This window comes from Biomphalaria glabrata, chromosome 6 (genome assembly GCF_947242115.1).
Source record: "Biomphalaria glabrata chromosome 6, xgBioGlab47.1, whole genome shotgun sequence".
Taxonomy (NCBI): Eukaryota; Metazoa; Mollusca; class Gastropoda; family Planorbidae; genus Biomphalaria; species Biomphalaria glabrata.
Genome location: NC_074716.1, coordinates 4,902,377 through 4,918,254, shown reverse-complemented (window position 1 = coordinate 4,918,254; position 15,878 = coordinate 4,902,377). Strand labels below are relative to the sequence as shown.

At 36.0% G+C, this 15,878-nt stretch overlaps 1 protein-coding gene and 1 long non-coding RNA gene across 17 annotated transcripts in view; one reads left to right on the top strand and one right to left on the bottom strand.

Moving 5' to 3' along the window:
- Positions 1-15,878, top strand: part of LOC106077258 (dystrophin-like) — a 331,854-nt gene that overhangs the window by 97,241 nt on the left and 218,735 nt on the right. For all 15 annotated transcript variants that reach the window (XM_056033067.1, XM_056033069.1, XM_056033060.1 and 12 more), the window contains 3 exons: positions 5,233-5,324; positions 9,832-9,912; positions 11,628-11,743. In XM_056033067.1, the coding sequence (XP_055889042.1) occupies positions 5,233-5,324; positions 9,832-9,912; positions 11,628-11,743 (289 nt within the window). The remainder of the gene's footprint in view (positions 1-5,232; positions 5,325-9,831; positions 9,913-11,627; positions 11,744-15,878) is intronic.
- On the bottom strand, positions 66-3,321 carry LOC129926816 (uncharacterized). 2 transcript variants are annotated; one of them, XR_008778567.1, is made up of 4 exons: positions 3,296-3,321; positions 1,790-1,832; positions 1,204-1,313; positions 66-353 (listed from the first exon to the last, which is right to left on the bottom strand). It is a non-coding gene; the product is annotated as an uncharacterized LOC129926816 (long non-coding RNA). The 2 variants fall into 2 exon arrangements; XR_008778566.1 differs by lacking the exon at positions 3,296-3,321 and having other exon boundaries at positions 81-353; positions 1,790-1,905.

The following is a 15,878-nucleotide window of genomic DNA, read 5'->3' as shown; positions in this document are numbered from 1 at the left end:
TCGACATTAACTTATTATTATAGACTTTTTACAGGAAATTGAATAATGCTAACATTTACTGACAAGTGAATATTGAAGTAATGATGTGCTTTCTATTTTAATAAGTCAATAATATTAGTAAGAACAATATTATCTTCACTTTCTTAATATTATAAACACAATATTTCCTGAAAAGATTTTTTTAAATTATAGAAATAATGCTCAAGTCTTCAGAAATGGTAGTTTTCAGAATCATAAAATCAAGGACAACATAGTATTCATGAACTTCCAGCTATCAGCAAGCTCCTAGTAGGTATTATGGAGCACATTCTCCTTCAACTCAGAGGATCACAGGCACTGGACAAATTCTAGTACTGTTGATGGAATAGAAACAACATACATTAAATTCATAACAAGTCACCAATTCAATCTTAGTTTCATATAGTACCAAACTTCCATATGTTCAAGTCCTTTACAGATAAAATCAATTCTGAAAACATCTAACAAAACAGTTCTTTAAACGTATATTAGGAGTATAGTAAAGTATATTAGAGGTTTTACATAAAAAATGCTATGGGAACATATCATGAAACAAAAATATTACAAAAAAAAAGGAATAGAATAATAATAACAATATTTAATCTTTGACATTATATTCAGTAATATTATGAAAATTTAATGAATCATTAAATGCACTTGAAAGTGAAGGGGACAGATTTTTTTAAAAATTCAGGAAATTTTCTGCACAAGCATGCTGAGGTAACCCAAATAAAGAGAGTCATTAAATATTGTACTGAGTGTTTGAAACTTAATTTTTTATTGCATACATTAAAATATGAACATATCTTTTCAAATTTAAAGGGAGAATTTGAAGACTGCTTTTATTCTTTTTGCACTAAGATAAAAGTATTAAATTTTAAGCTGCCCTACTTACTGGAAGGAAGCCTGGTGGCTTAGCGGTAAAGCGCTTGGCTTCCGAACCGGAGGTCCCAGGTTCAAATCCTGGTGAAGACTGGAATTTTTAATTTGAGTCTGAGTCCACTCAGCTCTAATGGGTACCTGACATTAGTTGGGGAAAGTAAAGGCGGTTGGTCATTGTACTGGCCACATGACACCCTCGTTAACCGTAGGCAACAGAATGGTCAGAAACAGATGATCTTTACATTATCTGCCCTATCGATCACAAGGTCTGAAAGGGAAACTTTACTTTTTTTTTTTACTTACTGGAAGTTTCGTAGGAAGAGTTTCTGGCATAACAAGTGAGTTTTGTGGCATTCATCCTATTGATAAACTCTTAGGAATAAGAAAGCATCATTTCTTCTTGAAATATACATCTGTGGAAAAGAAAAGAACAATTGGTTTTAATGTGAGCAATAATAAAATTCTAATTAAATTTTAAAAATCTCCAAAATATTTATAGTGACTTAGTTCAAAGAATCATGTAAAGACTTTCTTTAAGCATTGTCTCAACTCATCTGAAATCTCCTTTTCCACCAAGATAACTGGATAATCTGTACTTCTAATTGAGAATTGTTGCATAATATATTTAATTCTTATGCAAGAAAGTATAATTTGAAGGAAAACACCTTAGATAACAAAAGAGTGGTATTGGCCTGCATGAGCCAATTATCACTTTAAAAATACCCTGCACAGGCTGGAGGGAATATAATATGTTTTATTTACAACATAACAATATTGTGTAAATATTCACCTATAAATTAGCTTTAAATAAAATAGCACATGGATTCTTACAATTGAAATAGACTTACATAACGTTTAAAAATAAATTATTAATTACTTAAAAACTTACTGTTAAATGTATTTATACAGCTTCTGGCACTGTGTGCAAACTCCTTTGAAAACAATAAGAACATATTGTGGCAGTATCTGGGTAAATACTTGAATCTACACATTGAATGGTAGCAATCACTCATCAGTGTATAGGAATAGATCTCGATACAGATTCTAGATCTTATAAGAGTCTAGGTCTATTATTATCGTATAAAATATAGATATAAACTAGATATAGATTAGAGTCGTTAGTAAAGATAAAGTAGATCTTCAAATAGTTTAAAGAACGATCTGTGACACTGTGAGCCAAGCGCTTCCATTCATGATTCACATATATGAAGATGCTAAGGCTAAGTCGAAATTTAAGTTAACAAGTCATTAGTCAGATTAATAAAATCATTAATTATCATGTTCATGTTGATCATGCCATGATCAAGGTAAGATGAAGCTGATCATCTAGACTTGAGATTTATCCTAGATCTAGTCTACAGTCGACTAGAGCTAGATTCTATATAATAGGGGGCCTATATACTATTATATCTTGATTCTCTGGGTTTATCAGACACACAAAGATGATGAATCTAGCAACTCGACGTTCTTAATATTTTTAGTCATAATTTTGTTAAGAGTACTATAGGCATAGCCAGATTTTTATAAAAACAAATTATTATTTTACAAACTTATAAATGGGCATTTACATAAAATTTGCGTGTTTAGTGTTCTATTATATATATATAGTAGAGTGTTGTGTGTAAGGTCGTATTTGTAGATAAAGTTTATAGCCATAGGTCACTACATCTGGGTGAAAGTCTACATGTTTATGTGTACAATCACTTTCTATTGAAGTAGAGCCTAATGATTCTAAAATTTTATTGGGCGAAGAAATATTCGAAACAATATCATATCTTTTTATAGCTTTTAGAAGAATTGGATGTTATTTGGGATTCTAGTTAGTTAAAAAAAAAACAATAAAAACTTGAAGGCCGAAATTTTTATGCAGATTTTTCAGTTAGTCATACATACATCATTGATTTTTTTTTATGTTGATTTTCCATTACTATAGATAAAAATGCACATTATCTTGAAAAAAATCAAATTGAATAATAAATTTATTTGTAGATCTGAACAAAAGTTGGTAAAGATGTAAGATTGTAGGCTTATTGACTCACTATATTGTTATTTTATTTAGACTGACTCATTCACAGATTTAACTTAGGCCTATATCACCCATTATATACAAAGCTAATAAATGACACTCTCAAAAATGTATTGACTCTTTCAGTAAATCGCTTATCACATTTAAAATATACACTGTAAAAATAATGATAATAATTATCAAATGTGATGAAAAAAAATAGAAAAACAAATAATCCAAACTGGCAGCACCAATTGGCAGACAATTAATGTCGTAAACAAGAATACACGAAATAAAGGCTTGGCTAATTAGTCTATATTGGCTAAGAAAATCAGTTACAAAGCTTTATAGTCATAGATCTAAGTCACAAATTGATTTGTGCACACTTACCTCTGTAACATCGTATATGACAATTAAGTTTCCATTTATGATTTGCTGTAAAAGTGATGGTAAAAATCTTCGGGAATGGTTTCTTTATATAGTAAAAAAAATTCTACCGGAAGTCAATTTAACACGCAACCAAGGACGCCTCGGTGAATGGAACTTATGCTTAGTTTCCTTAGTGTTGGCAGTCCATGTAATATATAGTCTATGATTACGGTATTGTCTAATGAAAGAATGTTCGTCAGGAAATCTGTAGTCACAGATATCAGGAACTAATTTATGTAAAAAATGCTTTTGAAACACAAAATTGAAGGTTAATTTAATTATATAATGAAATCAATGGATCTTCGTTTGTCTTTTCATGTGTCAAAGTAAAAAACTATCTGCGCAAAGTGTATTTCTTAAAATTAGATCTAGGTCTAAATCCTTTCTATCTTTTCTCATGTCAACATTGTAGACATGGCCTAGATCCATAAAATACTATAGCTGTAATAGAGTCGGACAACTTTATTTTTTTTGAGGGTCTTACATTTGTTTTAGGGCTACAATACATTCACTAAGGTCTAAGTTGGTACCCAAGGAACATTCCTGCCTAGTTTTATCAAGATTGGTCAAGCGGTTTTGATGTCTATAAGTAACATACATACATACATACCCCTCACATTCAACTTTATAATATAGATGATACAGACGTTACTTCAAAAAAAGAAGATGATTACGTCCTACGCGTCAGGCATTTAGTCATGCATATTAACTAATGACCTAAATTCTGCCAAGTCACTGATTTTCATGGCTAGCTCAGGCAACCCATTCCATGCTCTAATAGCACTAGGGAAGAAGGAGTATTTGTACAAATTTGTCCTAGCATATGGGACGAGGAATGTGCCTTTATCTTTGTGTCTATTTAAGTAGTTGATTAAATTTTATTTTTGTATTTGAAGATTATGGTTTAGTGTTTTGTGTATAAATGCTACTTTACTTTTAAGTCTTCTATCCTGGAGGCTTTCTAAATTTAGTGATTTTAGTGAGTTTTCTTGAATAGCAACGTACTATTATGATCCATTAGGTACTCTTGTCAGAATCGGCGCTCGATGATGACAATAAAAAAGAGATTTGGTTATCAATGGTACTTTTTCTTCTTTGCCATTATCTTGAGAGTTGAATTAAAGACTCTTGAAACTCTAGACCAGGGGTGGCCAAGCTATGGCACATGCGCCAAAAGTGGCGCATTTCACGATTAAAAGTGGCACACCATGCCCCCGAGAAAAAAAAATCAAGATTATCCCTGTTCGTAGAGAAGTAATAATATCCAATATCTAGAAAAAAAATCAACCTCGACTCGACCAATATTAACTTACTAGATCTACTAATCTACCAATAAGCTCTGAGCACGATGGTTTATGCTATTTATAATGTAGGATTTGTTCGTGTCCATTCAGGCTCTTTCTTTTGATTAGTTTTGAACAAATCTGCTAACATTTTTAATGTTTCAAGTTAAACATTGTCATAGGATGATAATTGTATCATATCTTGGGAAGACGTATTGGCCTTGAGTCACTCCATAGAAAAACCAGAGGGTTAAGTACATTTGAGATAGCGACATTATGTCTAGAGCATTAGCAATTAAATTTAAGTAAACTCTTTAAGTATCAGGCCACCCCTGCTCTAGACCCGGGGAAGCTTGCTCCATCTGCCGGTCAGTACATAAATGGTGCTTGTACCTTGCCAACTTGTTTCCTATACTTCGCTTTTTTTTTTTCACCCCCCCCCCCATCGACTCGTGGCAGTTCTGTCTCAGTAGATTGAAGAGTTACCGTTGACAAAAATATATATTTCCCATTGTCTTTACATTGGTGTAACTTGTTGATCATTATGAGTAATCAATAGTCTCATCCAGGTGTGTCTTTTGAGTGTCTGATACGATCCTTTCTACTCACCCACAGGTGAAAGATGTCATGAAGAATGTCATGGAGGACCTGGGTCAGACTAACCTGGAGAGAACGTTACTCAGCTGGTGTCAGCTGTCCACTCAAGGGTACGTTGAAATAATAATACAATATTTTTGCATGTTTCATTATGTCCAATGTCGCTATTCAAGTCTTGCTCTTCATTAGTCAGCAATGTGTAGTTGTTTAGATATGTCTATAGTTTAAAAGGCAAGCTCTATACATTTAAAATGAAAAGACAATAACTCACCATGCACTAGAAATGTAGTAGTTACATCCGCGTCTTTCTTTGCTATTTACATCGTCACTCTTACACTGTAATGTGCATGGTGTAGACCTCATTCACCAATCGTAAATAAACAACATTTAGTCTCGTGATAATATGGATAAAACAACGAAAACAAAAAACTGTCACGTGATAGCCATTGTGTATTAAAAATTAGATCGTAATTTGTATAGAAGAGATAGATAACCACGTGACTAAATGTTGTTTGTTTACGATTGGTGAATGAGGCCCATTAAGGTAAGGAAGTCTCGTTGTCAGAAAAATACATGCGCAGAACTCATTAACGGTTGCAATTTTAAAGCATTTCTTAGCTAAATCACGATATACAGTACAATATACATAAGTACAATGAAATATTACGAAATAGTTTACCTCTTTCTGTCCTAACTGACGATACCAACGTTGATTCCATCAGAATGTGGTAAATAATTATGGAGAGAAAGAGTTAATAGCTCTTTTAACAGTTTTTTTAAATTATTTTTACAAGGTTTATATCAGCTCTCTCTGTCTATCCAATTGTGTACAAGGTTTATATCAGCTCTCTCTGTCTGTCCAATTGTGTACAAGGTTTATATCAGCTCTCTCTGTCTGTCCAATTGTGTACAAGGTTTATATCAGCTCTCTCTGTCTGTCCAATTGTGTACAAGGTTTATATCAGCTCTCTCTGTCTGTCCAATTGTGTACAAGGTTTATATCAGCTGTCTCTGTCTGTCCAATTGTGTACAAGGTTTATATCAGCTCTCTCTGTATGTCCAATTTTGTACAAAGTTTATATCAGCTCTCTCTGTCTGTCCAATTGTGTACAAGTTTTGTTTCCCATGCCCAGTTTCCGATCAAGTTGAAACCTCACACAATTATTCATTGTGCCTAACAAAACGTTAACCAATTAGTTAATTAGATATTAGTAATTAGAGTAATATCATAGTAATCATTAGTAGTTGTTTTATGTGGTATCGAAAAAGGGAAATAAATGCTTGTTTTTCAGAGGTGTGGCTATATATATGACGTTTTCCCCCTTATTACGTATTCTACACCTTTTTTTTTTGTCCCACTTCCCAATCTCCAATCAAGTTGACAGTTTGCTTCATTATTCATAGTCCATGACAAAAAATGAATTAATAAAAAAAACAAGAACAAATTATTGAATCAATTAGTGGAAATGAATTAATTTTTGTATCATATAGAAGACAGGGAGCCTAACCCTACTGTCTTGAATATATGACAGTATTTAGCGGTTCTTCCTCTTAGATAAGTTGTTTTTCTCTTTTGATTTTGTTAACAGTATTGCGTTCTCTGGTCTACCATTGACCACAGGCTGGATATGTTGATCTTATACTTCATTTGGATGGCTGCCTGGTCGTGCGGTTTGCACGTTGGACTGTCATTCAGATTTATCGATGGTCCCGGGTTCAAACCCTGCCCACTCCCTTCCCCCGTCGTCCTGCGGGAGGTTTGGACTAGGAAGTAATTATCTTCAACTCTGAAGGGACATCCGAAACATATAAAACATTTTACAAACAAACATTTTTACAAACATTTAAATTTGTAGTTACGCTTATAATTTCTGAGCAAGACGTTTCTTTGAGATTTGATGGAATTAGTTGATACTAAATTCTGACCTTTTGGAACTTACTAATATCAAATCATGCACACTGAACAAACAGAAATAAAGCTAAATCTTATCACAACACTTGCACAGCTCTCTATCTCAGGACGGCATCCAATATTTCAAACTACTATTTAGTTGGACATTAACAGATGGATATTTCCCTTATTTAACGACTTAACTGAAGCTCTCTGGGTTAAATATAGAATCTCTTGGGAGTTTAGCTCCTGTCATTATCTAACGAGGTATCTGCCAACTAAGTCTCCATGTTACAGACCCCCACCCCCACCCCCTTCCCTCACCTCCACTCCCAACCTACTTACTCACCTTTAGACCTGCCCCACGCAGCTGCTTCCGGAAGTAAGGATGAGTACACCTGTGGGGGGGGGTACCCACAGTCTACCCTTGTCATCGTCACCTCCCCTCCTCTCCTCTCTAGACCACACCCTGTCTAAACGTGAGTGGTGTTTTCCCCCCTTCTATTAAGTCATCTTGACCTTACACATTCCTACAACAATCCCACAATTCCTCTTTAAAAATGTTGAGTTTCTTCCTGAACAAACGAGTGTCGTTTTTTTTTTTTTCTTCTTCTTTCTCTTCTTTCTGGTGTAGCTATGAAGAAATCGTAAAATTGTAGATTGATCCTAAGGGGAATCTACTCTCTCAAAGAATGTTGCAGACGATGTTAACCATATAAAAGTACATCATTAACTGTGATGAGATCACTTTGCTGTATAGGTGTAAGAAAAAAGAAAAAAGGTGTTTGTGTGGGAATGGGAGGGACGAATAGATCATCTGGATGTAGCATTCATGTTTGCTTTCCTTTGCCAGACTAAGATGTGCAGACTATAGACTACTCTCTCGTGAAGCTCTTTGGATTTCAGTAAAGCAGGACGTTTCCAGCCCAGCAACCAAATGTTTGAATCTCGGTGAAAACTGAGCTTTTTGAGTTTCTGGATTTTTTTTCGGAAGCCCCTGAAGCCTTCCAACTCTAATGGGTACAATGGACCTCATTCACCAATCGTAAATAAACAACATTGATGCTTCACTATCTCTTCGATACAAATCACGATCTAATTTTAATCAACAATGGTTATCACGTGACAGGTTTTTTTTCGTTGTTTTATCACTACTATCACGTGACCGTTCGTGACCGTTCGTTTTGGTGAATGATTTTGGGGAAATAAAAGGCGATTGGTCGTTGTGCTGGCCACCCTCTTTAACCGTCGGCCATAGAAACAGATGGCCTTTACATAATCCTGCCCTATAGATCGCAAGGTCTGAAAGTGGAACTTAACATTTGTTTAAATACTAGAACTAGGGCTCTGTTCTTTGTGGAAACTTTTGTAGATCTTTAAAATGCTGTTTAAATACTATTTTATGGACTGGAGAGTCTCTCCAAAATAGGGCTCCACAGCCACAAGAGGAAGTGTGCGAGATGAACCATAGTCGTTCTACGACTGTAGGAGGCCAATTAATACAGGTATTAATGTAGGTCACATCTGGGGCTGCGTAGCCACGGGAAACACTGCATTCCTCATTAATCTTCGGACTCGAAGACAAACCTTATTTATTTATTTTATTATGACATGATCTAAGTTCTACTTTCGACGGTAGCAATATGTTCAAGTGGTTATGAGACTGAAAATTTCCTGGAAGGTGTGTGTGGGGGGGGGGTAGTAAAAAGTAATGGGTGCAAAGCAAAAAGTCGCCGATAGTAGTGCTATCTTAGTAGTGAAAGAGAAAGGAGGGGCGAATGTAGAGCCTAGGGCGCCGTACAACCGAATATCTGGAGTGATTCCAAGGTTTGGAGGAGAAATTACTCAAACATCATTTTTTTCTACACACACACACACATACTCACTGAGACCGGCACATTATTAAAATAATGCATTCAATGACAAATATCAGAATTAGTTATCTTCAACGTGGTAGCAATTCAGGGGCGTAGCTAGGAATTTTCCACTATTTGGGGGCCTGTGGGGTTTGACCTCTTTTGGGCACCTGCATTTTGCGTAATATTTAATATTTAAATTAAAAAACACTAATTTGGGGGCCCCCTCAAGTGGGGACCCGGGGGGGGATTTTTAAATTCTCCCCCCTCCTCCCCCACCCGAGCTACGCCACTGTAGCAATTATTTTGATTAAATATATTTTTTAGTACAGATACTGATCCTCTTTATAAATGGAAATAGTTTGTCTTTTGAAAAAGAACAAATATTTTGAAAAATGAAAACAAAGGGAGAGAATTAAGCTTGAAGAGACTGCAAATAAATAAATAAAAAAAAAAAAAAGAAATACCGATAGTTATTAAACTTTATATTTGTCGCGTATTTTCGTTCTTTATGTTCTGTTCTGACCTGACTATAGCTTGATAGGCGCTGAGGTTTGAACTATACCCATTTGATAACATGCATAAAAGAGCATATTTCTGAACAATTATTTTCATGAATAAAACTTACATTGAGTGAGAGAACATACGATAACACCATTCAATCTTACCTTCCAGATTTCGCAATTTTAATTTATTATCTTTTGCACACTACTAGATCTATCAATTACACGCTTCTCATACGACTCTGTTGTTAACCTATTAAGTTGTATATTTATTACAAGTCTTATGTTGATCTATTGACCTGTATATTTATTACAGGATTGATGTTAACCTAATGACCTGTATATTTATTTCTCTGTCCATTGCCAGGTATGAGAAAGTGGACATAGTCAATTTCACCAACAGTTGGAACGACGGTCTCGCCTTCAACGCACTTATTCACCATTACAGGTAATTAACCATTACAGGTAAAGAGTCTGTTTCTCAAACTTCCGTTAGTGACATTCTCCTATACCTAAAGATGTAGCTAGGGGTTCGGGGGAAGCTCTCTACTATGTACGCTCGCCTAGCAGGACCTTTGGCGGAGCCCCAGCACCAAGCTTTTTTTTCCTGCATTCCGGGTTTGAAAAATGTATTCTCTATTCCGCTGACACAATGGTTCATGGGGGCTTGAATAGGTGTTCCAAGAACTATTGGAGCAATTAACTATTAAATAATTAAATGAAATCACGAATTATTCATAAGTATACAGAAAAAAAAAGAGAATTAATCTGACATACAAACCAAGCGAGAGGTTGCAATCAATTCTAACAAAATGGGAAGTGTCCCGTTAAAGAAATAAATCATTAACACTTAAAACATATATAACGTTGGGGTTCTGCTAGTCAGACGATCTCAGTTCAAAGTTTAAAGGGTTGGAAATGACATATATCGAAGACATTGGAGCCAGTAGAGCATCTATGTTTGTAACATCAGCCTCGTCCTCACCAGGACGACCTCCAGCGGACCTCTTTTCTTCACACAAAAGACTTCTTCAGAGCGATGGAATGACCCTCGGAAGTTATCTGACCGTTCTGACGTAAGAAAGACAGACAGACAGACCATTGAAAGGCATTTGGCTAAGGAACTTTCTGAAATTGCTTGTTTCTTTTTCGATAGCAGCATGAAATGACCTAGATCTACGTAGAAAATGAATCGATGTCACTTAGATTTTTTTTTTTAAATTTGGGGTATAGTGTATTTTTTAAAAAATTCATTAATATCCAAATATGAATTTATATCTACAATAGAAAAGTAACAGGTGTGCGGGCTGGACTGTCGTTCGGGTGTCTCGATGGTCCAGGGCTCATACCCTGCCCGCTATCATACCCCGTATTCCTGCAGAAGGTTTCGACTAGGAAATAGATTCTTCTAAAGCCGAAGGGACATCCGAAACATGAAAAACAAACAAACATTTTTGTCAGCACGTCGCACGCCCCCTAAGGAGAGGTACACCTCGCAGTCTTAGCCCGGCAAGCAAGTATCCTCATTCCTCACTTAGTCAATTATATCTTACTAGGAAAAATTAAGAATTTACGTAATTTGTGGTTACTGAATGATTATTATTTGCGTTTTTTTTTCCCACGCCAACAAATAATTAGAATTGTTGTTAAGTGCGGGTTGTTGAGACGTTTTGATGTACAAGGCCTTTTGGTAAATTGACGCAGCGCGTTGCGATTAGGCCAGTGACGTGACGATTTAAACGAGAGATGACGTCAGGGGATATTGCAGACGACTACTGTAAAATCTAGATTTCTAGACAATATTATTCTGGTTCAATAAGTGACACGTCTTATTATTCAGAGCTGCACAAGACATTTGATTTTGTTTGTTCTTCGATGTCTGTGAACAAATTATATATATATATATATATATACAGTGCTTTTTTGTGGAAAAAAAAATAGATGCCGGAACTCAGCGATGGATTGCCTAACTTTTTAACTACTAATAAATTAATAATAATCGTTAAAATACAAGAAAGGTAATAATTTTTTCCCAATATTGAAAAAGGTGCCGGTATGCTGTACCGTCACAAAAAGCACTGTAAATATATAAACATGAAATCTTCACAAACAGACATTGCTCGCTTGTTTTTAATAGTCTGTTTCTGTTACTCTACTCTCCAGACCAGATTTGTTCAACTATAAACACCTCCTTGGGAAAGACAACTTGTACAGACTCAATCACGCTTTCTCTGTGGCCAGTGAGAAGTTGGGGATCGATAAACTCTTGGACGCTGAAGGTTGGTCATAACTTTACAGGACATTGTGTACTTTTTAGGATTGAATGTCTCCTTACCAGACCAACCGGTATAACAGCCTGAACACTGAGTTGCCATGTCGCAACATGTGGGCAGTTTAGAGCAATAGCTGGCTACCTACCAAGTCACAGCTCTCTACAACATGGCAACGAACTATTGGTCTCCCCTGCCCACAGGTTGTGACGTCGCAGGTCAGTGGTGAGGTCTACTATGACGACTGGTCTCTCAGTATAGAAGACATAACCACTGACCTGTAACTTTACTGTACAGCACTGTTTAATTTGACTATTTAGAACTATTCTATGACAATAGCATCATGGCGTCGCGCTGTGAAAACTGGCGCACAGGTTGCTGAGGAAAAAAAGAACAACGCTGGCAGAAGAAAAACGCCAGAAAAGAAAAGCAAGGCAAACGACACTAGCTGCAGCTGGAATAACCTGCCCAGTGTGCGGCCGAACATTCCGGGCTCACATAGGTCTCACCAGCCACATGAGGAGGCATAAAACCCCAGTGCAAAGCCCTCAGCCCCCTGGATGACAAAGTGGTCATCATCGAACCACGAACCACGATGGACGAACTATATATATAAAATGACAATAACACTCCTGTGATAAAAATGTATTTTGATGATGAATATTATTTTACATACTAATCATCTTCGTTCTTTCAATATCATATCTCAGCTTTTTAAGCCAATCAGCGTCGGTCTTTCTATTTCATTGCTTTATCACGCCAATCAAAGAAGGCCGAACTTCATTTAAAGTTTCCAACCGAGACCCGAAGACACACGACACATACCGACATCAATCTGGTTATTAATCCGTGCATATTGTATGATTAATTATTACGTTATACAGTGGTAATTCGTGTTTGTTTAACTGTTTTTCGCCCCGCCCATCTCACCGTTAGATTATACATAAACGTTCGAAAAGTAAGCTGACATCTGTAGAAAGAGCAAGAGTGCAATGGAAATAGTGGCAATGAACTGAGACACGATGTCGTCACAGTATCACGTAAGTCAAATGACATAAAATATGGTCCTGAATGTTTAAATTCAGATATCTACCGTACAATATGGTCCTGAATGTTTAAATTCAGATATCTACCGTACAATATGGCCCTGAATGTTTAAATTCAGATATCTACCGTACAATATGGCCCTGAATGTTTAAATTCAGATATCTACCGTACAATATGGCCCTGAATGTTTAAATTCAGATATCTACCGTACAATATGGCCCTGAATGTTTAAATTCAGATATCTACCGTACAATATGGTCCTGAATGTTTAAATTCAGATATCTACCATACAATATGGCCCTGAATGTTTAAATTCAGATATCTACCGTACAATATGGTCCTGAATGTTTAAAATTCAGATATCTACCGTACAATATGGTCCTGAATGTTTAAAAATCAGATATCTACCGTACAATATGGTCCTGAATGTTTAAAATTCAGATATCTACCGTACAAAGGCAAATGTGATCAGCCATTGCATGTCATATGTTTCAAAGCGTTATCAAACGAAAGTTTGAAACCTGCTCAACAGAAGCGTCGTCTTGTAACAATGTCGTAATGAACTAAAAGAACAACCCGTAGATTTCATTGAACTATCACACTCTCATAAATATCAGCAGAAAATTATAAGCAATGTGACAACAGTGAATGAAAAAGCTGTGAGTGAAAAAGCTCTCAAGACTTATTACTGCAGAGCAAAAAAATCACACACGATCGCTGAGTTTGATAATGCCAGCGGCTTTAGAAATATGCGGTATTCGGCAGACAAATCAGGCCGTGTCGTGGGTCCGCTATCATGGTATAACTTGTAAAGAGGTCCCTGAACTGAAAACGTCTAGCTTAGAGAAAGGTTCTGTGCTACATATAGGAGCTCAACAAGCACACAACTCTGGTCCTTGTTTAATCTTAGATGAAACATTCCACGCCAAGAGTCGAATCTGCTGCCTTTGTTTATCAGCAAAGCATTTCCATGTAGTCCCTTATGTTGAAGGCATTGTAAAATATGGCATTAGTATTAGATTTCTTATTTGTAATCATATATGTATTACTTCCAACAGACCTTTTTCAGCCTCACATTGTAATTGTTTATTTAAACACATTTATTAATCATCGATTAATTACACTGTTGTATTTTTTTGTGTGTAGGGTGGTGGGGGGCGTAGTGCTTAAATATCATAATAACTAATAATAAGCATGCCTGTGTGTGTGTGTGTGTGTGAAGCAAAAACGCAAGTCCCATAACCGCAATCCAAATTAGCTTTACAGTAAATTAAGTATTATGCCCCCTTCATAAGGTTTACCTATTTCAATGTTTTTTTATGACTGAGGGAAACAATTACAACACAATCAAACATCTTATATTGCCAACGTATTATACTTGTATAGTCTTAGTAAAAAATGCAGAGTAGATTAATCCGAGTTATGTAAAACGTTGTACTCACTATTGTACCCTGCTAAGGACAGCATTGATATTGACAATTCTAATTATATTATGCGTATTATTCGTAAAAGATAAGGTGTATATGTTGTTGAATGAATCAGGATGCTATTACCATGTTCTAGATTAAGTTGGTTTCTTTGTCTTTTCTAAGCATGAAAAATATCTGTTGTGTACCTACTTTTCCAAATCAGCCTTGCACTAATATATATATTAGTTCAAAATATTCGCCTCTCTAATATAAGACTCGAGATGTAGTTTTTTTGAAAGTAGTCCTGTTGATAGACCTGTTGATAGTCCTGTTGATAGACCTGTTGATAGACCTGTTGATAGACCTGTTGATAGACCTGTTGATAGTCCTGTTGATAGTCCTGTTGATAGACCTGTTGATAGACCTGTTGATAGACCTGTTGATAGACCTGTTGATAGACCTGTTGATATACCTGTTGATAGACCTGTTGATAGTCCTGTTGATAGTCCTGTTGATAGTCCTGTTGATAGACCTGTTGATAGACCTGTTGATAGTCCTGTTGATAGTCCTGTTGATAGTCCTGTTGATAGACCTGTTGATAGTCCTGTTGATAGACCTGTTGATAGACCTGTTGATAGACCTGTTGATAGTCCTGTTGATAGACCTGTTGATAGTCCTGTTGATAGACCTGTTGATAGTCCTGTTGATAGACCTGTTGATAGACCTGTTGATAGTCCTGTTGATAGACCTGTTGATAGACCTGTTGATAGACCTGTTGATAGTCCTGTTGATAGACCTGTTGATAGACCTATTGATATACCTGTTGATAGACCTGTTGATAGTCCTGTTGATAGACCTGTTGATAGACCTATTGATATACCTGTTGATAGACCTGTTGATAGTCCTGTTGATAGACCTGTTGATAGCCCTGTTGATAGTCCTGTTGATAGTCCTGTTGGTAGACCTGTTGATAGACCGTATGTAAATCTAACTAGTAGAACAACTTTGTTTTTGAAACTTCCTTCTACTCCTATATGTGAGTCCAGTTACGCTCGGTCACATCTACAAGTAGAGATAGTCTGGAAATCATTCACATGTTTATTGAAAGTTTCTATTAAGAAAGATAAAGTAGTATTTAGGTTGGTCGATGGCTCCGATGGTAAAACATAAAGGATTCGTTAGTGGGATAAGATTCTATTATTCTAAATCTAGCACATGAGGAAGAGTATTCCACTCCCCAGTCATCTGTATATTGCATCACTCTAGTGTCGATTCCAACGTAAAATGGTATACCATTCAGCTTGGTTACTATTCAAGGAGGGGGGGGCGCGCTCGAATTAGCAAACAGACTTAATAGTTTTGAATATATTTTGATTTCTACCCCCCCCCCCCTTTTTTTCCGGCGTCCGCAGAGTGAGCAAACTACAGCATTAAAAATGCGAATTTTTTATTATTTTTTCTGGTTAAAATGTGATGCATCAAAAGGGCTACGTTTTTTGTTTTTTTGTTTTTTTAACGAACGAAAACATTTTTTATTGTATTTGGTACAGGCTATAAACTCTAGACTAAACTTTCAACATATCGAAAGTAGAAACAAGTTCATCTTGGCTGTAACAGACAAAACTATATTGGTCTGAATCTAATCTATACATAAAGGCAGTGGTCTATTTTCATCAGTGTCCCACTAG